The following is a 24,782-nucleotide window of genomic DNA, read 5'->3' as shown; positions in this document are numbered from 1 at the left end:
TAGTAACTGCACTTACTTCTCTCACACCCTTCAACAACTGGCATACTGCTTGTGTCTTCCACAGTGAAGACTGATGCAAAATACTCATTTAGTTCATCTGCTATCTCCTTGTCCCCGTTATTATTTCTCCAGCCCCATTTTCTAGCAGTCCAATACCCACTCTCATCTCTCTCTCATTTTATACACTTGAAAAACTTTTTCTACCCAACTCAATATTGTTTGTGTTAACTTGCTTTCATATTTCATCTTTTCCCTCCCAATCATTCTTTTAATTGCTTTTTGTAAGTTTTTAAAAGCTTCTAAATACTACATCTTCCCTTTATTGTTTGCTTTGTTGAATGCCATCTCTTTTGCTTTTACATACATAACTTTGACTTGCCTTGTCAACATGGGTGTACTATTTTTGCCATTTGAGTATTTCTTTGTTTTTGGAATACATCTAACTCTGCAAGTTCCTCATTTTTCCCAGAAACGCACATCATTGCTGTTCTGCTGTCATCCCTGGCAGCATGTCCTTACAATTTACTTTGAATAACCCCTCTCTCATACCACTGTAATTTATTTTACTCCACTGAAATACTGCTATGTCAGACTTTACTTTCTCCCTATCAAATTTAAAGTTGAACTCAATCATATTGTGATCACTGCCTCCTAAGGATTCTTTTACTTTAAACTCCCTAATCACCTCTGATTCATTACATAACACCCAATCCAGTTTAGCTGACCCCTAGTAGGCTCAACGACAAACTGCTCTAAAATGTCATCTCATCGGCATTCAACAAATTCACTCCCAAGATCCAATACCAATCTGATTTTCCCCAATCAACCTGCATGTTAAAATCTCTCATGACTATAACATTGCCCTTTTAACATACGTTTTCTATTTCCCGTTGTAATCTGTGGTCTACATCCTAGCTACTGTTTGGAGGCCAGTATATAACTGCCAACAGGGTCCTTTTACCCTTGCAGTTTCTTAACTCAACCCACAAGGATTCAACATCTTCTGATCCTATGTCATATCCTTCTACTAATTTGATGCCATTCTTTACCAGCAGAGTCACACCAACCCCTCTGCCTACTTCCTATCCCTCTGAAACAACACGTAAGCTTAGACACTCAGTTCCCAGCTACATCATACCTGACAATCTATAATAGTGCAACAAGATCATTCACCTTATTTCTTGCACTTTGAGTACTGTATTTGCTACTCTTTTTGATTCTGCATCCCTAATGCTGGCTGCAATTTTGTCTCTTATCTGCCTGCCCTTCCTGACAGTCTGACTGCACAGTATCTTTGCTTTTTTACCACCCGTTCTATTGAGTCCCTTCACTGTACTTCCCACCACCCTGCTAAATTAGTTTAAACCCTCCCCAACAGCTCTAACAAACATGCCCGCGAGAATATTGGTCTCCCTACGCGCCCCCCCCCCCCCACCACCGGCTTCAGGTGCAACCCTATTCCTTTTGTACCAGTCCTGCCGCTCCAGAAGAAATCCCAATGATCCAAGAATTTGAAGCCTATTGCAGCAGCTTCTCAGCCATGCATTTATCTGCCAAATCATCCTGTTTCTACCTTCACTGGTGCATGGCACAGGCAGCAATCCAGAAATTAGCAGGTCCTGCTTCTCAGCTTTCTGCCTGGCTCTCTAAATTATCTCTGCAGGACCTCTTTGCTTTTCCTTCCTATGTCATTGGTATCAATATGTATCAAGACATCTGGCTGCTCTCCCTCCCTCTCCAAAATGCTGTGGATGCAATCCAAGACATCATTGACCCTGGCACTTGGGAGGCAACATACCATCCAGGTCTCCCGTTTGCCCCCACAGAATCTCCCATCTGTTCATCTGACTATTGAGTCCCCTCTTTTAACAAGCCTCTGCTCCCCTCTTTTTCCTCATTCCCTTCTGCACCACAGATCTATCTCATCCTATGTCACCAATTACTCCATAACCTTATCCTTAACAATTGATTTAGGCAGTTTGCAATCTAGCTGTGATGCCTGGAGCTGGTTGGGGTATCTGAAGTGTAAGGTTACTCACTTGGCACGTCAAATCTGGTCCACTATTTCATGACCACAGAACCTACACTTAGAGACCAATTTATTAGGTACAGAAGTGGAACCCCATGTGGTCTTCTACTGCTATAGCCCATCCACCTCAAGATTCAATGTGTTGTGCATTCAGAGATGCTCTTCTGCACACCACAGATTTAAGTTATTTAAGTTATGGTTATTTAAGTTACCGCTGCCTTCCTGTCAGCTTAAACCAGTCTGGTCATTCTCCTCTGACCTCGCTCATTAACAAGGTGTTTTTGCCAACAGAACTACTACTCACTGTGTGTTTTTTGGGGGGTTTTTTTTAAGCAGCATTCTCTGTAAACACTGAAGACTTTCGCACATGAAAATACCGAGATCAGCAGTTTGAGATGTTCAAACCATCGCCATCTATAGCAATAGAAGACCACACTGGGTTCCACTTCTGTACCAACAATCACTGCACGGTCAAAGTCATTTAGATAATTTCTTTCCCATACTAATGTTTGATCTGAGCAATAACTGAACCACTGACCATATCTGTATTCTTTTATGCACTGAATCGCTGCCACTTGATTAGATGTTGGCACTAACAAGCAGGTGTCCTAATAAAGTGGCCACTGAGTGTGTATGCAGGAGCTTTTCGTAAGGAATCAAACCACCTGAAAAAAGATTCAAACTCTGTTCCCACCAATTGCTGAAAACAAGTTCCAAAACCTCAGTGGTTATCAACAAGAAAATATGCTTCATCTTGTGTTAAGCATCTTTAAACAATGGCCTCATTCTGAATTCTTCCACAAGGAAACATGCTGTCTACACCCCACCCTGCCAAGACTCATTCACAATGAGAACGTAAAAGCAAAATGAGCTCAAATAAAACAAGCTGTGGTTTACAGATATCAATATGCTATATCAGCCCAGGAAATTGATACTATTAAACAGAAATATTGTCAAAATATAAAGTACTATCGAAAAACCGTTAGTTGCAAAGTTACACCAGCAATTAGTAAATTCTAACAAGTGTGCACTAGGAGGTACTTTTAAAGATAATACATCAAAACTTAAAAGGTACCATTTCAGTTGCAAGACATCCAGAATGTATTATTTATGATTGTTTCAGCCAGCTCTTGTTGCAACTAACTTTTTGAAGTTCATGTAAATTTGATTATCAAAGTACAGAAATATCTCAATACCCTGAGATTCATTTTCTTGTGGGCATTTACAGTAAATACAAAGAAACGCAAAATAAATGAGAAACTGCACAAGATGGACAAACAACCCAAGTACCAAAGACAACAGACTTTGCAAATCTAAAAAGTAAAAACAAACTAAATAATGATAATAATAATAATAACAATAATACTGAGAACATGAGATGAAGAATCCTTGAAAGTGAGTCGATAGGTTGTGGGACCAGTTCAGCGAAGGAGTGAGTGAAGTTATCCCCACTGGCTCAAGAGCTTGATGGTTGAAGGATAGTAACTGTTCCTGAACCTGGTGGGCTTGACGATCCTGATGACAGCAGTGAGAAGAGAGCATAGCCTGGATGGTGGGGTTCCTTCATAAAGGGTGCTGCTTTCTTGCAAAAGTACTCCATGTCAATGAGCTCAATGGTGTGGATGGGTTTACCAGTAATGGACTGGGCTGTATCCACTACTTTTTGTAGGCTTTTCCATACTAAGTTCTGTTCCTTACCCCCCCCCCCCCCCACCTACACAGATATATGACATCTGATGTCGTCCATCGTTGAGCTTCCACTTTCTTATCTGCACCTCATTTCCACCAAGGACATCAAACACTCCATATGGCATCTCACACCAGCATGTCTGAGGCCCCTCCTATCACCTCTATTCGCCTGGCCAAACTCAATTGCATATCACTCAACCTCTTCAACTCCACATTTTCCAAACCAAAGGTGTGGCTATGGCAACTTGCATGGGGCCATGACACACATACTCCAGAGACTCTGCTGATGCTGGAACCCAGAGTAAAACTCACAGAAAGGTGGAGGAACTCAGCACGTCAGGCAGCATTAATGAAAAAGAATAATCAGTTAATGTCTCACAGGCTAAGCCCTTTCATCAGGGTAGTATTCCTTTCCATCAGGGGTTCCCAATTTTTTTAAGCCATGAATCATTACCATTAAGCAAGGGGTCTGTAGACCCCAGGTCAGGAAACCCAGGTCTCCATAGAAGCTGTCTGACCTGAAACAACTCCATGACATGCTGTAAATTTACATCTTCCCCTCAATTCCTTGTGGCTCACACCTAACTCTTCCCTTTCTGGGCTTTTCTGTTCAAACCAGCAGGTTAGTGCCCAATGTTATGTCCACAGTTTCCAGTCACACTGACAACCTTCCTGTGAGGACTCCATTTCATCCTTGAAGTTCTACCTTCCCTGTAGCACATTTTGATAACAAGTGCTTCAGTGAGATTTTTACTTTTCCTTTCTCCTTTATCAGGGTTGGTCAGACTTCTTCACCCTCACCTTCCACTCCACCAGAATCTGCCTTCAGTGAATCTCCCTCTGTAGCTTACACTGCATTTATTTAGAGATACAGAGCAGAAAAGGCCCTTCCAGCAACCCACCTATTTAACCCTATCCTAATCACAGGACAATTTACAATGACCAATTAACCTACTAACTGATACGCCTTCGGAATGTGGGAGGAAACCCATTCATTCATGGGAAGGAACGTACAAACTCCTTACAGGTGACATTGAAATTGAATTCCGCCACCCTTAGCTGTATTAGCACCATGCTAACCGCTATGCTACAGTGGCGCACCTTCAACTATCCACCAGCAGATACCCCCTTGCCTCCTAGCATTCTGAACAGATTAATTCCTCTGAAATACACTGCTTTGCTCTTGCATCAGTTCAGGGTGCAACCATCTCTGCTCACTATCCATACATAAACAGTACTTCCAGGAGCAGTTCATTTGCACTTGTCCACCAGTGCTCGCAATAGGGTGGGCATCTCTGTTTAGCCCCAAGGGCTACCCTGTACTTCCAGTCACACTAATTTACCATCACACACTCACTCCAATCTCTCTTTTCCTCATATAATGTTTCAAAGAAGCTCAACCCATGTCTTTGGAATGTGGGGGGGGGGGGGGGGAAATCAGAGCACCCGCGAAAATCTATGTAGTCACTGGGAGAACGTACAAACTCCTTATACACAGCAGTGGGAACTAAACCAGATCTCACAGCTGGTACTATAATAACCACTATCATGCTGCCCTAAGTTTCTTCCCTCCACAGATCTTCACAGCATTCCTGGTATTCTCTTCTTTCATGTTCCCAATAGTTCCACAACTCATAACATTGTTTTTCATCCTGACTGCTAAATCCCCACCAATACACCACTAAAAGCAACTGTATTACCTTGACAACCATGGGTCTGCATTTTCCCTGAGAAATTCCCATTGCTCCTTCCACCCTTAGAACATAAGAACATAAGAGATAGGAGCAGGAGTAGGCCAATCGGCCCCTCAAGCCTGCTCCGCCATTCAACAAGATCATGGCTGATCCAATCTTAACTCTAGTTTTCACCGAATCCCACAAGGCAACAGTGCCAACCAACAGGGTACCATGCTGCCCATTTTATTTTATTATTCATCCCGCCCAAACCCATGTGATCACCTGGGGGAAAAAAACCGAGTTGCCAATTGAGGAGAAAAAATCTGGAAAATTCCTCTCCGACCCATCCAGGCTATCGAAAACTGGTCCAGGAGATCACATGGCTGATCTAAACCTAGCCTCATGTCCACTTACCTACTCGCTCACCGTATCCCCTAATGCCATTTTTATCCAGGAAAATGTCTATCTCCGTTTTGAATTTATTGAGTGTAGTAGCTTCCACAGCTCTCTGGGGCAGTAAATTCCACAGCCCCACTACCCTCTGAGTGAAGAAATTTCTCCGCATCTCAGTCCTGGAACGGCATCCCCTTATTTTAAGATTATGCCCCCTAGTCCTAGTTTCACCCATCATTGAGAACATTCTCCCCGCATCCACCCGATCAAGCCCCTTCACAATCTTATGTTTCAACAAGATCGCCTCTCATTCTTCGGAACTCCAATGAGTAGAGTCCCAATCTACTCAACCTCTCATCATACATCAACCCACCCATCCCTGGAATTAACCTAGTAAACCTTCTCTGCACTGCCTCGAGAGCCAGTATGTCCTTTCTTAAATATGGACACCAGAACAACACGCAGTACTCCAGGTGTGGTCTCACCAATACCTGGTACAACTGCAGTAAGACCTCCCTGTTCTTATACTCCATCCCCCTAGCAATAAAAGCCAGCATTCCATTGGCCTTCTTGACCACCTGCTGCACTTGCATACTAACTTTTTGTGTTTCCTGCACCAGGACCCCCAGATCCCTTTGCACAGAAGCACTTTCCAGTTTCTCTCCATTTAGATAATAACTTGCTCTATTATTTTTCCTGCCAAAGTGCAAGACCTCACACTTGTCAGTATTATATTTCATCTGCCAAATGTCTGCCCAATCACTCAGCCTATCTATGTCCCCCTGCAGGGTTTCAATGTCCTCTGCACTCATTACACTCCCTCCCATCTTTGTGTCATCAGCAAACTTCGATACGTTGCACTTAGTCCCTTTCTCCAAATCATTAATATAGATTGTAAAGAGTTGGGGTCCCAACACCGACCCCTGCGGAACACCACTAGTCACCAACTGCCAGTCTGAGAATAAACCATTTATCCCAACTCTCTGTTTTCTGTTAGAAAGCCAATCCTCCACCCATGCCAGAATATTATCCCCAATCCCATGATTTTTACTTTAAGTAATAATCTTTGGTGTGGCACCTTGTCAAATGCCTTTTGGAAGTCCAAATACACCACATCCACTGGTTCCCCTTTATCTACCCTGTATGTTATGTCCTCAAAGAACTCCAACAAATTTGTCGAACATGACTTCCCTTTTGTAAAGCCATGCTGACTTTGTCCTATTAAGCTATGTTTATCCAAATGCCTTGGTACTGTTTCCTTTAATTATCGATTCCAACATTTTGCCAACCACAGATGTTAGGCTAACTGGCCTATAATTCCCAGCCTTCTGTCTATTGCCCTTTTTAAATAAAGGAGTTACATTAGCATTTTTCCAATCTGCCGGGACCATTGCCAAGTCCAGCGAGTTTTGAAAAATTATCACTAATGCATCCACAATCCCGACCGCCACTTCCCTTAAGACCCTAGGATGCAAGCCATCCGGTCCAGGGGATTTATCCACCTTCAGTCCCATTAATTTATCAAGTACCATTTCCTTGGTGATTTGAATCTTCTCTCTCTGCAACTCAAACCTCTTTCTTACTTCTCCAGTTCTTGTGCCCCATTGAACCTTCCTGATCTGTGGGAGAAATCCCAACATTTGCAGGTTTTGTTTTCCAATACATTAGTACGACTTTCCAAGTTAGTTTGGAGTACTTGATACCATTAAATATTTTTAAACCTGAGAGACAGATTTTTTTCAGAAGTGCAGCAAAAAACTTTTCAGTGAGGACTACTTTCAGCTCTATCACTGTGTGACAATGCACATTAGAAGCCAACAGTTTCAAGCTCACCACATCTCCTTCCTGGTAAGTGGCTATTGTTTTTAATTGGGAACCACTCCTGAGGTTACAGGAAATGAGCACTGGCTTTTTGTTTAATCTAGAAATGTGAACAACAATCTGGACTTCTGTAGGGTGGGTACTGAGCAAATAAATATTTATATCTTTTCTCAATTCACCAAGTTTTGTCGTGTCCCCCCCCCCCCCCCCCCCCCCGGTCTTCTTACCCAATCTGCATACACAATCTACATCACCCTAAAACTCATCAAACTCAAGTTAAATATTTATAATTGGATAAGTTTGTCAGTCTTGGTTATTTGTCAGTCTTTACTTATGTATAACTTTTCATAAATTATATTGCATTTCTTTATTTTTTGTCAATGCCTGCAAGAAAATGAATCTCAAGGTAGTATATGATATATACATACTTTAAAAATAAATGTACTTTGTTTACTGGCTAATTTGGCATTGATGTGCATGAGGTAAAAGGAATAAACTGCTATTTGCCAGATCAGTAGACTGTTAACCGTGCTGCAACTATCTATCCTTTGGTCTCAGCCATTTACAAGCTGTCAGTGACTGAGAATACTCAGGATGCAAAGCTAATGGGAGAACAAAGTACAAGCTCAATAGTCTGAAGAGGCTTATAATGAGCAAGGTTACAGCAGATGACATATGAATAAGGTGAGGTTATTCACATTTGAAAACAATCTTTAACAATTACCAACTGGTGAATGTTGTGCAGAGAAATGGGTGTGTTGGAATTGCAGCAAGTTAACTACCAGGTACACTTAGCAACAAGGAAAGCAAACTGAACAATGACATGGTCATATTCTGCATATAGGTTGGTCACCAGCGGAATGCCTTAGGGATCTGTTCTGGGACCCTTACTCTTTGTGATTTTTATAAATGACCTGGATGAGGAAGTGGAGGGATGGGTTAGTGAATTTGCTTATGACACAAAGGTTGGAGGTTTTGTGGATAGTGTGGAGGGCTGTCAGAGGTTACAGCAGGACATTGACAGAATGCAAAACTAGGCTGAGAAGTGGCAGATGGAGTTCAACCCAGATAACTGTGAAGTAGTATCATTTTGGTAGGTCAAATATGATGCCAGAATATAGTATTAATGGTAAGGCTCTTGGCAGTGTGGAGGATCAGAGGGATCTTGGGGTCCAAGCCCATAGCACTCAAACCAGCTATGCAGGTTGACTCAGTGGTTAAGAAGGTGTATGGTGTATTGGCCTTCATCAATCGTGGAATTGAATTTAGGAGCCGAGAGGTAATGTTACAGCTATATAGGACCCTGGTCAGACCCCACTTGGATTACTGTGCTCAGTTCTGGTCGCTTCACTACAAGAAGGATGTGAAATCCATAGAAAGAGTGCAGAGGAGATTTACAAGGGTGTTGCCTGGATTGGGGAGCATGCCTTGTTAGAATAGGTTGAGTGAACTCGGCCTTTTCTCAATGGAGGATGAGAGGTGACCTGATAGAGGTGTATAAGATGATGAGAGGCATTGATCATGTGGATAGTCAGAGGCTTTTTCCCCAGGGCTGAAATGGTTGCCACAAGAGGACACAGGTTTAAGGTGCTGGGGAGCAGGAACAAAGGAGATGTCAGGGGTAAGTTTTTTACTCAGAGAGTGGTGAGTGCGTGGAATGGGCTGCTGGCAAACGGTGGTGGAGGTGGATATGATAGGGTCTTTTAAGAGACTTTTGGAGTAGGTACATGGAGCTTAGAAAAATAGAGGGCTATAGGTAAGCCTAGTAATTTCTAAGCTAGGGACATGTTCAGCACAACTTTGTGGGCCGAAGGGCCTGTATTGTGCTGTAGATTTTCTATGTTTGTATGTATGGAATTCAGAATAAGGAAGTTTACTGTCAATGCAGAGGTCGCGTTGGTGAGGCCACACCAAGAGAGCTTGACACCTTTGTTCACCCATCACCAAGAAGATTACTAACAGGCAGAGTAACGGATTCACAAGACTGATTCTTGAGATAAGGCAAAGTCAGGAACACTTGAGGTTATTGGAAAGAAGCTGCTTCACTGAAACGCCCAAATGCTTGAGATGGTGAGAGATTATTTTTTGTGTGCATGATGTTTTTAATTGAGGTTGTAGCCTCAGGGCGACTGCCCACTCTGAGATGTGAACTGCGTTTGCAGAGAGCTGTGAATCTTTGTAATTCCGCACCTCAAGCATAGATAGTCAGGTGTTTGATATATTAAATTTTGATATGTAAACTTGCACACAGTGGGTTTCACAAGAACACACACACAAAATGCTGACAGAACTCAGCAGATCAGGCATCATCTATGAAAATGAATAAACAGTCAATGTTTCAGGCTGAGATCCTTCATAGGGACTACAAAGGAAGGGGAAGAATAAGACAGAATAAGGTGGTGGAGGGAGGAGGAGGAGGACAAACTAGAAGGTGAAAGGTGAAGCCAGGTGGGTGGGGGAGAGTGATGAAGTAAGAAGCTGGAAGGGTGATAAATGGAAAAGACAAATAACTGGAGGAGGAATCTCATAGGAGAGGAGAGTGTATCATGGGAGAAAGGGAATATCCATGGGGAGATGATAAGCAGGAGAGAAGAAATAAGATGCCAGAGTGGGGAAATGAAGAGGGAAGGGGGAGGAAGGTACCACAAGATATGGGAATCAGGTGTTTTAATGGCAGAGCAGGTGAAGAGTCTTGGCCTGAAACACTGACTGTTTATTCATTTCTATAGATGCTGCCTGACCTGCTGAGTTCCTCCAGTAGGTTTATTTGTTGCTGTAGATTTCCAGCATCTGCAGAATTTCTTATGTCTATGATTCTAAAACCTAATTCATTTCCAGCAAGGAAATTTTACACAAAAATCCTCCAAATGGACCACAGCCTTGCCGTGGTTTGGAGGCTTGCGTGCCTCAATGACCCAGAAAGCAATGTTGGCTGCAGTCAGGGCCTTGTGCTGGGTCAAAGAGTAGAGGCCAGGCTAAGAGTGGTCCACCAGGATTGGGAGTTCAAGCTAACAACCCTGACAGGTAAAACAAAACTGTTAGAGAAACAGCAATGAAGAATCCTTCTACATCTGAGTGGCCAAGAATAGACAGACTTCACTGGTGCTCTAAATGCTAGCAGCGTAATGGGCAGTAAGTTTACATAAACATGCTTGGATAAATTGGTGTCAGCCTTGCCTGACCCTAGTCCATGAGTGTTTCTGGATTCAAGTTTACTCCACAAAGCTGGTATTAATCTAAACAAATACTTTCAGCATAGACAGTTCTGCATTATCAAGGACTAATCTGTTAAATGACAGGACATCAGATTTCTAAACAGACAATAAACCAACCCATGAACACTACCTCAGCTTTTGTTCCCTTTTTACACTACTTAAATATAAATTTTATTATAAATCATAGTGGTTTTTAAGTATTACTCCATACTGCTTCGGCAAAATAACAAGCATGTCAGTGATAATACACATGAGAAAATAAAATGACGACACAAATACTTGTGTAACAATACATTTGCTGTTGAGTAATCAGAACTATCAATAGTGGAGACCCAAGCATCATGTGAAGTAAACCCCAGAAATGACCAAAGCTCCAAATCCTGAAGCCTGAAATTGGTCTAAAGCCACGCACCAATGTTTGGGAAATATTAAATAAATTTAAGGTTAGGTTTTTTTCTCCTGATACACAAGTGTGTACTCTCTCTCGGCTACATAGATCAACAGATCACTTACTGCTATCTACTGCAAGTGAGACAGAATCTGCAGTTATTTGGGCAATAGAACGTTCCTTTATTGTTTTAAAAGTATTTCCACACATTGTTTACAAAAATTAAGTGAAGATCCATTCTGTGTACACACCTCTAACAATGCTAACATTTTAGGTTTGGGCACGACTGCAATTTGACAGTAAACAGCTGATCGGGCTAACTCAATTTCCAGAGTGACAACATGAACAAACAGATTACAGGCAAAGATAATGGAGAGACTTATCATTAGGGTCTCAATTCCGTAGGGAACAACCACCCTCCCTGCCCTGTTGTGTCAGTCGCTTCACGCCACGGAAACCAGCATAAACACCAGCCAAATGAGCCTATAACGCTCAGGACAGACTTATTTCTTATTGTAATTTATATATTTTTTAAAATTGTATATTGCAACGTAGATGCAATACATCTACACTGGGGTGGAGATGCGATTCTATCAAAGCAGGTTAAGGTGTTTCTTCCCTCCGCTAAGCTGCAGGTCACCCTTGGGCAAGGTGTAGCACCAGATTAGTCCTCCAATCAGGATCACGTGGGCCATGGGTGAAGGTGGTGGATGGCCATATGAGCAGCTGGTGCATATAACAATTCCTGGATATGTGAACTCTTTACGTCAAACAATCTCCAAAGAGTACTAATAATGGCAGGGGCCACCCATCTTGTACAGACACTGCCCAGAAGGCAACAGCAAACCACTTGTGTAGAGAAATATGCCAAGAACGTTCATGGTCATAGATCACACCCGACCACGTCATAAGACATGGCACCTAATGAACAAACAATTGCAACGTACTGCTGCCACAAAGCAACATATTTCACAACATTTGCCGGTGATATTAAACCTGATTCTAACATGCAGTAAAATGTGTTGCTCGTGTTAATTACCAACACAACCCAAGGATGTGCTGGGGGCCGCCTGCAAGTATCACCAAATATTCCTGCTTTGTAGCCTCGTAAAAGCCACCTAGCACAACTTCATTCACGTGAATGGAGTTGATCAGCTGGAAGAAAAAGATTGAAGTATTTGTTCCCTCAACTAGCATTTTCAAAGTAATTTTATTATGAAACTACACATGGTCACCATACACAACCCTGAATTAATTTTCTTGTGGGCATTTATAGTAGGCACCAAGTAACACAGCATAATCAAAAAAAACTACACACAAAAACGGATAAACAACCAAGATGCCAAAAAGCAAATTATGCGAATACAAAAAGAAAAAAATAATAAATAACGCAAGGACATGAGTTGTAAAGTCCTTGAAAGTGAGTCCACAGGGTGGTGGGATCAGTTCAGTGAAGTTATCTACCCTGGTTCAGCAGCTGAAGGGTAATAACTGCTCTTGACCCTAGCGGTAAGAGTTCTGAAGCTCCTGTACCTCTTTTCTGATAGCAGCAGCAAGAAGATAGCATGGCCTGGATGGTGCAGTCTTTGACGATGGATGCTGTGTTAATATTTTTGATACAAAGCTAAATCTTTATTAGATTTTATTTAAATAATTTAAACTAAAATCTATTTCTACTGTTTTAAATATCTATAATCAGACATTTAGAAAGAGTTTAAATGGTAAAGCAAGGAATCAAAAGGTTATCAGGGCAATCTAAGATAGTGGTCCTGAGCAGTCAAACTGATCACCACTGGAATACACGGCAGTTAGTGAGGCATTCAGTGGGATTAGAGCTGCAATGCTATGAAGGTTGATTAAGTGGAACGGGGAATGCACAAAGTACGGAACAAGTCAAATTAAGCATGATCTAATCCAGTATCCCAGTCCAAAGGATCATAGGTTTGAAGCAAAAGGAAAAGCTCAATGATTCTAATTGTTTCCAATAAAATAGAAATATTCCACTAGAGTTAATCCAGGGGAATTTAATCTTTCAGGGCTTGACAAATACATGCAATTCAGAACATTCTGAAAGCTGTTAACACAAATACAGATGAAATTATCAAGCATTCTTACTGACGCGGTGCGACGTTTTTCCCTTCAATGTCACAAACTGAACTATTGTTCAAGGGTTCCATTTCTTGCCTCCACTTTATGAAATAAGGGACCTTTACTGAAGAATTGCCAGCGAAACACATCAAGCTTTTTCCAGCAACATGCTAAGAAATCAGACTGTGATCAGAATTTTACATTACAAAAACAAAGCAAATGTCAAAAATTTGACATGTACACAGAATGGCTGAAAAAGTCAGCTGGACTGGACAGTAAAGAGACCATGGGATCAGAAACAATAAGCTTTGTACTCCGTGGATGAATGTCACCTATCAAGAATCTGAACCCATCTATTAACCCATGAACATTACCTCATTATTTTGTTCTTTTTGCACTATTTTTATATTCTTATTGTAATTTATAGTAATGTTTTATATACTGCTGCCACAAAGCACATTTCACAGCATGTCAGTAACAACAATCTTGATTCTGATATTATTTTCTGTTGCTGAAGTAGGTAAAAAAAACTTTACTATTTTATTGCGACTAACTCTAAACAAATCATTTACATATAGATTTGAAATGCAGTTCAACATTATATGCATATACAAGTACGTCAGCACAAAATGGGACCTCATCGTCTAGAGCTAATTTATCGGATTTGAAATGTTGCGATCAGTAAAGTAGACATTATCAAAATGCAAAGCCACACATTCATCCAATGCAAAATGGCCTCTTCACAATCCCACTGTGCAAAGCCGACTGATTGGCATATTGTTTGAAAAAAGTCAAATGTGGACTGGGGCATAATTACATCTAGAAAGTCAGAATCTAAATGTCAAATGCTCCGCTTAATAAAGTAGAAACTACTCAATAGTATGATAAAATACACCTTAAGATGCATGTTTCGAAGATGACTAAACTGTAATTAGCTTAATTAATAATAATTGTAATTCTGGAATTTGCAAAGCATTTCCTCGAATGAAGATTTCAGAAAGAACGACACTGTTGTGGAACATATTCAGAAACACTCTCCTTAGAGCCCTGAATCTAGGAAGTCAGAGGCAGACTTTCTGGAACTGAGAGCAATCCATAACAAAACTTATCTTATATCGCCAGAAACATACATTCTCAACTTTCATGAGTTGCTGCACTACTTCCAACGAAAAACAAATTGCGGCGACAGACTCACTCCACCTCATTATTACAGACTGCAGGCTTCAAATAGGTCCTTTGACTGATAACTAGCTAAACAAGCAGAGGTGGAGAGTTAAGTAGCCCAACTCAAAGGAGAATGTGGCTTATTGCAGTGTATCATTTGAACCTCCTATATTGGCTATTGATGTTAAAACTATTACATTCATTCACTCCCCCATTTTCTGCCTCACAGACAACATGCAACATCTGACAAAATGAAACTCAGAGGGAAGAACATCTGACGGCCCACTTGTGAACTCCCTAAACTGTACAGATCCCTGTGGTATAACAGATGCCCTTGGACCTCAACATGATGGCTGTGATCAGGATTACCACCAGACATCAATAAAACGCTCCAGAGTGGAACAAGCAGAAAGCCAGTTGTCTCACTCAAGTATTACTGCGTTGCCAAATATGACAATGTTTCAATTTCTAAAATTATGACATGCTGATGGATGGCAGACAACACTAAATATCCCTATTTAGAAAACTGCTGATCCTTTCTTACTTACAGAAAGGCTTTGAAACATACAAATCAAAATGAGTCTCCGCTCAACACATTGACTCTTTATTCCTCTCCATAGATGCTACCTGACCTGCTGAGTTCCTCCAGCACTGTGCATTAATCAAAAATAAATAGCTCCATAAAATATTACACCTTTACTAAATTGCTACAGAAGCACCCCAAATAACATGGTAAAAATAAATACATTCAAAGAAAATACAATTCAGAAGCTTCAATGTTCTTAAGTATCTTTTAATTAATGTGTTTGATAAATTTTAGTTAATCCTTTTACTTAAAGCATTAAAGCTGCTAGGCACTGGTTTTAGGGTAACTTTGATTTTTTTTCTTAAAATCACAGCAAAATAAAAATCTACAACTTCAGCATAAAGCTGACCTCAAAGAAACAGTAGTGATCAAATTGTGTCTGGGTGGTGTTGAGCACATCTACAAAATCGGAAAATCAGTTGTTTCACTCATGGAGCAACTTTTTGTACATTTATCGGATAGATCGAACTCCACATTGGACTGTCAGCACTGATGTGAGAAATGTATTATTCCTAAAACACTTAAAACAACTGTCAAGATACATTGTCATTCGGGCAGCAGCAAGCAAGCTGCCTGGAGGCTCGGCACTTCAGGGGAGGGAAAGAACTGCGAACGTTTCAGGTGGAGACCCTGATCATCAGTGGATGCTTTCAGGCAAAACTCTTCAGAAAATAACTTCCTATACCTTAAGCTCTCTTTAAACTATACCCTTGTCAGCAAAATATTATAATCAAATGTATATCCAAGACGGAAGTACATAATCAACGGACATAATATATATAATTATTTATGATCATCAATCATTATTTGATTCTTTAATGTTTAACAGCAAATTTGAACAGGTGGGTGAAAAATAAAAGCAAACTCTTTTTTTCGGCCCAGATTGCAGAACCACTTTTCAATTTGCAGCCCCATTTAGGACGCAGATTACGGCCCCAGGACTTGGAATGTAAAAATTCAACCATTAGTTACGCCAGCGACATACACACACAATGCTGGAGAAACACATATATGGAAAAGAGTAAACAGTCCACGTTTCGGTTCGAGACCCTTCATCAGGACTGTCCTGACGTCGACTGCTTATTCATATCCATAGATGCTGCCTGTCCTGCTGAGTTCCTCCAGAATTATGTGTGTGCGTGTGTGTCACTTGGATTTCCAGCATCTGCGGGTTTGCTCCTGTTACGCAAGTCGCTTACTCACTGGTGGTTCATAGGCAAAATGATTTTATCAGAGTTTCTCCCCTTCCTAAATTGTGTGTTACAGGATTGGGGGGGGGGGGTTGGGATGCAGATTGAACGAAGCGATAAAACATCTCCCACAAGGAATCATTGCGAATATAAAAGGCACTTCTAGAAACGAGATGAATTAGTAATGACCATTTAAAATAACTCATGACGAGTCAGTTTTCTGTAAACAAGTTAATTACCGATTAGTTTTATAATGCCCACTTCCATTTTGCTTTTTAAAGAACTTCTACCCAGATGAGCCCCAAGGAGGAGTGACTACGGCCGGTGCTGCCGTGAATGGGACAGCGGGGTAAGTAGGGGGTCCGGAGCTGTGCAGATGTCAGCGCTGTTCGGCCGGGTTCCGGCTCAGAGCCGGGGCTGCGGGTCGCCGTAGGCCCACCGTCCCGGTGGAGTGCAGCTGCCCGGCAGTGTACGGAGAGAGGAGGCGGCGGCAGAGAGCGTCCCCATTCCACCGTCTCCCCACCCCCGGTCCCCACCAAATCACCCCCGGCCCGGCCCGGCGCGGCGGCCACTCACCTGGCCCAAGTTGATGAAGCCGTGCTGCCGTGCGATCCTCTCCGCCTCCTGCGGGCCGCCCGCCACCTGCACGGCCCAGGTGTTGGTGTAAACTCTCGACACGACGCCCGCCACCCCCGTGCCCGCCGCCAGCAGCGCCCAGAACCACAGGGCGGCCCCGGCTCCCCGTTCCATGGCCACTACCTCCTCACTCCGCAGCCGCCACTCGCTCGCTCGCTTGCTCTCCTTCCGGGCCTCGCTCGCCAACTCAGCCACCCGGGGAAGAAAGCCGTCAACCCTGCTAGCTCAACGCCGGCTGCCCATGGCGCCGCTCCGGCCGCCCTCTCCCCGCCGACCCGACCCGACCCGACGCCCCGCCCCCCTACGGGTCGCCGGAAACGCGTCAGCCACACACAGCGCGAGACGGCGGCGCCGGCCCGCCCCTGGCTCCGCCCCGCATTGGCCACGCCCCTGTCCCGCCCGCGGCGACCACGCCCACTCCAGGTTGTCCGCTGTGTGGGAGAGTTTTTCAAAGTGTAAAAGCCATGGAACTGGGACAGCTCCACTCTCTCACCATTCAATTTTAATTATCATTCCACCATATCGTACAGCGATTCAAGGAGCAAAACACCTCACAAATACGATAAAAACATGGATAGATGCTTCCAACTCGACGGCAATGCCTTAACCATTTGTGTGTTGTAAAGCCTCGGGGGGGGGGGCGGGGTGCTATTTTGTCTCCTTTCACATAACAAGTCCGAATCCGAGTCCGGTGTGTGCTCACAAACTGGCTGCGGTGGCTTGTTGGGCCCCTCGCTCTCCGGGAAGCGCTGCAGAGCCGCCTTCCTGACTGTTGGATCTCACTGCAGATCCCATCCGCCCGGACCTTCAATTGCTGCTTCAGGCAGGGTCCTATCTCGCCGGAGTATGAAGCCCAACTACAAACAAGAGAAAATCTGCGGGTGCTGGAAATCCAACCAACACGCACAAAATACTGGAGGAGCTCCGCAGGCCAGGCAGCATCCATGGAAAGGAAGTGAACAGTCGACATTTCAGGCCGAGACTCTTCATCAGGACTCACTGGGGTATGAAACCCACCAGCTACCCTCACCTGGTTTAGCCCACCTGTCGAAGCGGTATACCACAGTGTGGCCACTGTCCCATTCAAACAGCCTCTTGGAGCCACGGGTGAGTGCTGAGTGTCTGGTGGGGACTGAAGGTGAATGAGCTGCCCCAGAATTGACATGACAAGCCCCTTCACCAGTGTCCTACCCCTCCCTGGACCAGGGTGTCTGCCCATTGCAGTCATGGTTTATGGAAACGGGCTTCAACTCTCCAACAGAACTGCCAGAGACATCCTCCCAAACACTCACCTGTAGAGATTCTCCCACCACCCACTCCTCTACTGATACCTCAGAATGCAGCACACTTTCTGACAGGTAAACTTCTGACTTTCTGACTGGTCCATCTTCTCTCTCTCACACACACACACACACACACACACACACACACACACACACACACACACACACACACACACACACACACACACACACACATCTCTAACCTACTGTCCCTGACTCCTGACAATCTACCCTCAGCCCCCCCCATCTCTAACCTACTGTCCCCGACCCCTGACAATCTACCCTCACCCCCCATCTCTAACCTACTGTCCCTGACCCCTGACAATCTACCCTCACCCCCCCCATCTCTAACCTACTGTCCCCGGCCCCTGACAATCCACCCTCACCCCCACAATCTCTGACCTACTGTCCCTAGCCCCTGACAATCTACCCTCATCCCCCCCATCTCTAACCTACTGTCCCTGACTCCTGACAATCCACCCTCACCCCCACAATCTCTGACCTACTGTCCCTAGCCCCTGACAATCTACCCAATCCCCTGACCACAACTCCCATCACACTCCACATTCATAAAACATACATCATTACAACACAGTGCCTTCAGCCCACTATGTTGTAACCTTTTAACCTAGTCCAGCCTAACGCTCCCATCCCACAAGGCCATCCTGCGTTCATCCATGTGCCTGTCTAAAAGTCTCTTAAAAGTCCCTAATGTATCTGTGATTACCACCGCATGTGACAGCGTATTCCACACTGTGGGGGAGAAAACCCACCCCTCTTCAACATTCCTCATATTAACCATGAACTTGTGCCCCCTCGTATTAACCATTTCCACCCTGGGAAAGTGTCTGGTTGTCCACTCTATCAATGCCGCTTATCATCTTTTTACTGTACCTCCATCTAGTTATCTCTGATCCTCCTTCACTCACTGTTTTAAAATGTCCATCCTTTAAACATCCCTGTAATCCTGACTCTGAAATCTCCAACTTCACAACCGTCCACTGTTTATAACAGATATGCCTGAAGCAACACACACAAAATTCTGGAGGAACTTAAAAAGGCCCAAAACTCTGTTTACTCTTCTCCGTACATGCTGCCTGATCTGCTGAGTTCCTCCAGCATTTTGTGTGTGTTTCTCTGGACTTCCAGCATCTGCAGAATCTGTGTTTATAAATCACTGATCAACTTTGTGTTCCAAATGGACTTTTTGTCTGGTGGTAAAGAAATATCATTTTTCCTCATCACCCTTTCTTAAATGCTGTAGGTTGGCTTATCATCCATGTTTCCTATTTGAAACAGGTTTTTCATCACAAACACAAGAAAATCTGCAGATACTGGAAATCCAAAGTAACACACACAAAATGCAGGGCAGGCAGTATCTATGGAAAAGAGTAAGCAGTCGACGACCTGGGCCAAGACCCTTCTTCAGTCCTAGTCCTGGAAGGGTCTTAGCCTGAAGCATCAATTCTTTATTCCTCTCAATAGATGCTACCTGATCTGCTGAGTTCCTCCAGCATTTTGTGTGTGTACCAGCATATACAGGATCTCTGGTGTTTATGAGACACACATTTAGATTTAGATTCAGATTTATGTTTCAGATGCACTGTTAATTGAAACATACAGTAAATGTGTCATTTGCATTAACAATCAACACACGCAAGGTTCTGGAGGTGGCCTGCAGGTGGCGCCACCAATTCTGGTGCTAACATTGCACGCCCACAATACTTGGCAGAACAACATAAACAGTAAGTACAAAACACATCAGCAAAGTAAGCTCCCCAGCTACACACAGACAGGTTTCCAACCCCAATACAGGCAGCCTCAGGCCTTTGGGCCTTCAGTCTGTGGCCCTGGGCTCTCAGACTCACAAACATCAGTCCTCCAACTTTGGACTTCACCCCAGGGCACACCAATCATGGGTTTGACCTTCAGGCCTCAAAGTGTAGACACCCATGGATCTGACCTCAGTAACCTGGGCTCTCATGACCTCGGGCCTCTACCTTTAGTCTGCTACCTCTGGACTCACCTGCTCTGGACTTTGACATTCAACTTTGTCAACAACTGGGTGACGGCCCCAGGACTTGCTGATCAAGGGTTTAACCCATGAAAAGGTCAGGAAGCAACAGCTGCACCCCAGAGATTCTGCAGATGCAGTAAATGCAGAGAAACACCTCCCACTAAAGGCCATCTTGTATTTGTGAAGGTTTTTCCCACTTGCTGACACTGCATAACAAAATTGCACAGTGATGTGTTTGGTATTGGTTCGGTATAAATTATACAGCAATATGTTTGGTAATGGGTGGAGGTGGTTTATTTGGTGCTTCATAAATGCAAGTTGTTGTTGGATCTTGAAGTCTGGCCACATAAGAAAAAATCCCATAAAACTGTCTACATCTGGGCGGGATTAAGTTGCTGCAGCTGTTAGCCTTCAACAGCTGTTGGGATTCGGAGAAATTCCACAAAGAATGATTTATCAGGAAACTCTCTTACACTACATCGACAAGAAGACCTCCACAGTGAGAACATCATATTTTACATTCACAGAAGGTGAATCAAAAGGTTCTAATATTTATTACAGTGTTCATAAGTACTACACATTCTAAAAGCCTGACATTGCATTCAACACTCCCTCAGCATATTTAATATGGTGTAAAATGTACAGAACACTCCCAGGACGGTCACTGGCTAGCAAAAAGCTGAGCCTGTTAGGAAAGCAAACAGTGTATTTCCAAAGGTGAGAAATAGGGAGCCGTTGCTTCCTTCACCTGATGAGGCTCCCTCACACAGGTTCAAAGTTCAAAGAAAATCTACCATCAAGGTATCTATATGTTGCCATATACTACCATGAGGGTAATTTCTTGCAGGCATTCACAGTAGTAAAGAAATGCAATAAAGAATCAGTGAAAACCTACACATCAGGCAGTGTTTATCGAGATGAATACACCATTGACATTTTGGGCCAAGACTCTTCTTCAGGACTGGAAGGGAAGTGGGAAAATGCTGGTATGAAAGAGTGGTGGGTGAAGGGGAAGGAGGATAGCTAGAAGTTGACAGGTTGAAGCCAGCTGGGTGGGAAAGCTAAAGGGCTGGAGAGGAAGGAATCTGATAGGAGAGGAGACTGGACCATGGGAGAAAGGGAAGGAGGAGGGGACCTAGGGGGAGGTGTTAGGCGGGTGAGGAGAGTTAAGGGGCTAGAGTGGAGTTTAGAAGAAGAGGGGAGGGGGAGGAAAAGTGTCATTACCTGAAGGAGAAATTGATATTCATGCTGTTAGGTTGGAAACTACCCAGATGGAATATAAGGTGTTGCTCCTCCACTCCGATGGTGGCCTCATCTTGGCACAAGAGGAGGAAATGGATTGACAAGTTGGAACAGGAGTGGGAATTGGAACTAAAACCTTTGACCACCAGGAAGTTCTGTTTTTGGTGGATGGAGTGGAGGTGCTCAACAGAATGGCCCCCCAGTTTATGACAGGTCTCACTAATGTAGAGAAGGCTGCATTGGATGCAGTAGATGGCCTCAGTAGATTCATAGGTGAAATGTTGCCTCACCTGGAGAGACTGGGGTCCTGAGTGGAGGTGAGGGAAGAGGTGGATGTACAGGTGTAGCACCTTGGCCACTTGCAAGTTTAGAAAAAGAAGACAAACTTCGCAAATTAAAAAAAAAGTGAGTAAATAAATATACAAAGAACATGGGTTGTAAAGTCCTCAAAAGTGAGTCTATAGGTTGTAAATTTAGTTAAGTGTTGAGAGAATGAAGTTATCCACACCGATTCAGGAGCCAGATGGTTGTCAGGTAATAACTGTTCCTGAACCTGATGGTGTAGGACAAAGGCTCCTGTACTTCCTTCCTGAAGGCAGCAGTGAAAAGAGAGCATAGCCTGGATGGTAGTGGTCCTTGATGATGGGTGCTGCTTTCTTGTGCCATTGGTGCAAAATATACAGAACATTTCAAGGAGCTATAAAGGCTGTTTGGAAAACAGCGCATTTTGGAAAAGTGATAGATGGGGTCTGTTGCCTCCTTCACCTATTGGGCTTCCCTCACACCAATCAGCAAAGGCCAAGAGTCACAGAGCCAAACAGAGTCCCTCTGGCCCAGTGGCTCCACACTGGCCATCAAACAGCCACTTATGCTGACCTCAGGTAACTCTCCCCACTTCCCAAGATTTTAACACACACCTCCCAACTTGCAGCGGAAGTTGATGGGCCGGTTAAAGCATATTGTCCTTCATTAGTCAGAGGATTGAGCTCAAGAGACACAAAGTATTGTTGCAGCTCTGTAAAACCCTGTTTAGATCACATTTGGTGTATTGTGTCCAGTTCTGGTTGCCTCATTATACAAAGGATGTGGAAGCTTTGGAGACCATGCAGAGGAGATTTACCAGGATGCTGCCTGTATTAGAGAGTATAGCTTATGAGGAAAAGTGAGCAAGCAAGGGCTTTTCTCTTTGGAGCAAAGGAGAATGGCTTTATAGAGGTGTACGAGGTGTTAAGAAGAATTGATAGAGTGGACAGCCAGAGATTATTTCCCAGAGTAGAAATGGCTACTGTAATACGAGAGGTTACAATTTTTAGATGGTCAAAGGATGATGTCAGAGGTAAGTTTTTTTACATAGAGGAGGAGGATTAGAGGTGACTTAATAGAGTATATGAGATTATGAGAGGCATAAACAGAGTGGACAGCAAAAGACTTTTTTTCCCAGAGCAGCAATGGCTAATATGAGAGGACATGTATTTATGATGGTTGGAGGAAAGTAGAGTGGGGAGATTTTGAGGTATGTTTTTTTTAATACAGAGTTTAGGATTTGTGAACTGCATTGTCTTGGGTGGTGGTAGAAGCTGATACATTAGGGATATTTGAAACATTCTTGGCATATAGATGAAAAAAATGGAGGACTATGAGGGAGGGAAGGGTTAGACTAATACTTAAGTAGGTTAAAAGGTCAGCATTACATCGTGGGCTGAAGGGCTTCTACTGTGCTGTATGTTCTAATGCATAGTGATCAATTAACCTATCAACCAATGTTGATAGAGCTGTCAGAGGAAATGGGTACAATAAAAGACCTGTGGATATTTTCAAGGATAAAAGGGATTTAGGGGCATCTAGGCTCAAGGTGGGCAAATGAGACTAGCTTGGTGGGCATTAGTGTTGAAACAACAGTGGGCTGAAGTTCAGGGTGTGGGGGAAAAACAGAGCACCCAGAGGAAACCCACACAGTCACAGGAAAAATGTACAAACTCTACACAAACAACGCCAGCTGTTGGTGATGTCCTAGACGAACTACATAGAGACCACAGCCAAGAAAGCTCAACAATGCCTCAACTTCCTCAAGAGGCTAAAGAAATCTGGCATGTTCCTGTTGGCCCTCAACAATTTCTTTATTGCTACACCATAGAAAGCATTCTATCCAGACGCACTGCAAGAAACTGCAGAGAGTTGAAAAACTCCTAACTTCTCAGTTAAGCAGCCTGCAGAATCAACTACCCCAGTCATTCTCTCTTCTTCCCTCTCCTATCAGGTAGAAGATACAAAAGTCTGAAAGCATGTGCCACCAGGTTCAAGACAACTTCAGTGCTGCTGTTATAAGACTATTGAGTGGTCCCCTAGCAGACTCTTGGACCTTGCAGTCTAACTTGCTGTGATCTTGCATCTCATTGTCTGCCTGTACTGTCCTTTCTCTGTAGCTGTAACACTTTATTGTCTGCATTGTCACTGTTCTTGTTTACTTTGTTCTACCTCAGTGATCAATCTTCAAAGACAAATAAAGCTGTAGATTAGGGGAGTAGTCTTTAGAGAGGATCTTCACTGAGAACGATGTCACAAGTAGACAAGGTGGTGAAGAGGCATGTGACACACTGGTCTTCATCAGTCAGGGTACTGAGATGGGATGTTATGTTGTAGTTGTACAAGATGTTGGTGAGACCACACTCAGAATATTGCATACAGTTTTAGTCACCACCAAAGACATCACTAAACAAGAAATGCAAATAAGATTTACTAGGATGCTGCCAAGACTTGGGGATACTGAGTTATAGGGAGCAGTTGGTCTAACTAAGACTTTATTCCTTGGAATGTACAATAGGAGATTGAGGGGTGACCTTATACAAGTGTATAAAATCACGATAGCTAAAGAGAGGGTGAATACCCACGGTCCTTTTCCTAGGGAAGGGGAACTGAATAGCAGAGGGCACCGGTTTAAGGTGAGAGGTGAAAGAGTTAAAAAGGACAAAGGCAACTTCATCATGCAGAGGGTGATACATTATTGGAATGAGGTGCCGGAGGAAGTGTTTGAAGCAGGTACAATAAAAGACTTGTGGATAACTTCAAGGATAAGAGGGATTTAGGGACATCTGGGTCCAAGGTGGGCAAATGGGACTAACTTGGTGGGCATTAGAGTTGAAATAGCAGTTGGGCTGAAGGGCTTGTTTTCATGTGACATAACGTGACAAAGGCAAACCTCAGAGCAAAGAAATTTTACAGAGAATGCAAACAGGAAGCCAAATTAGGGCAGCCATCCTGAAATGTGCACATTCCAGTCAGTAACTAAACTTTTTCAGTGTAACAACGGTATGCACCTCAAACCCATCGGAGGCAGCAGGGCTGGCGGGGTTGTGGGGGAGGGGTGT

At 43.4% G+C, this 24,782-nt stretch overlaps 1 protein-coding gene and 1 pseudogene across 1 annotated transcript in view; both read right to left on the bottom strand.

Annotated features, from left to right (window-relative positions):
• LOC140714066 (furin-like) overlaps window positions 1-17,169 on the bottom strand; it is a 152,056-nt gene extending 134,887 nt beyond the window's left edge. Inside the window, exon 1 of the mRNA XM_073024769.1 lies at window positions 16,816-17,169. Within this exon, the coding sequence (XP_072880870.1) occupies window positions 16,816-16,989 (174 nt within the window). The 5' untranslated portion in view covers window positions 16,990-17,169. The remainder of the gene's footprint in view (window positions 1-16,815) is intronic.
• Window positions 17,170-17,437: 268 nt separating this feature from the next.
• Window positions 17,438-17,549, bottom strand: LOC140714533 (U6atac minor spliceosomal RNA; annotated as a pseudogene).
• Between the last annotated feature and the right edge of the window lie 7,233 nt (window positions 17,550-24,782).

Source organism: Hemitrygon akajei, chromosome 21, assembly GCF_048418815.1.
Source record: "Hemitrygon akajei chromosome 21, sHemAka1.3, whole genome shotgun sequence".
Classification (NCBI taxonomy): Eukaryota; Metazoa; Chordata; class Chondrichthyes; order Myliobatiformes; family Dasyatidae; genus Hemitrygon; species Hemitrygon akajei.
Note: the sequence above shows the minus strand (reverse complement) of the source record. Positions and strands in the feature narration are given on the sequence as shown.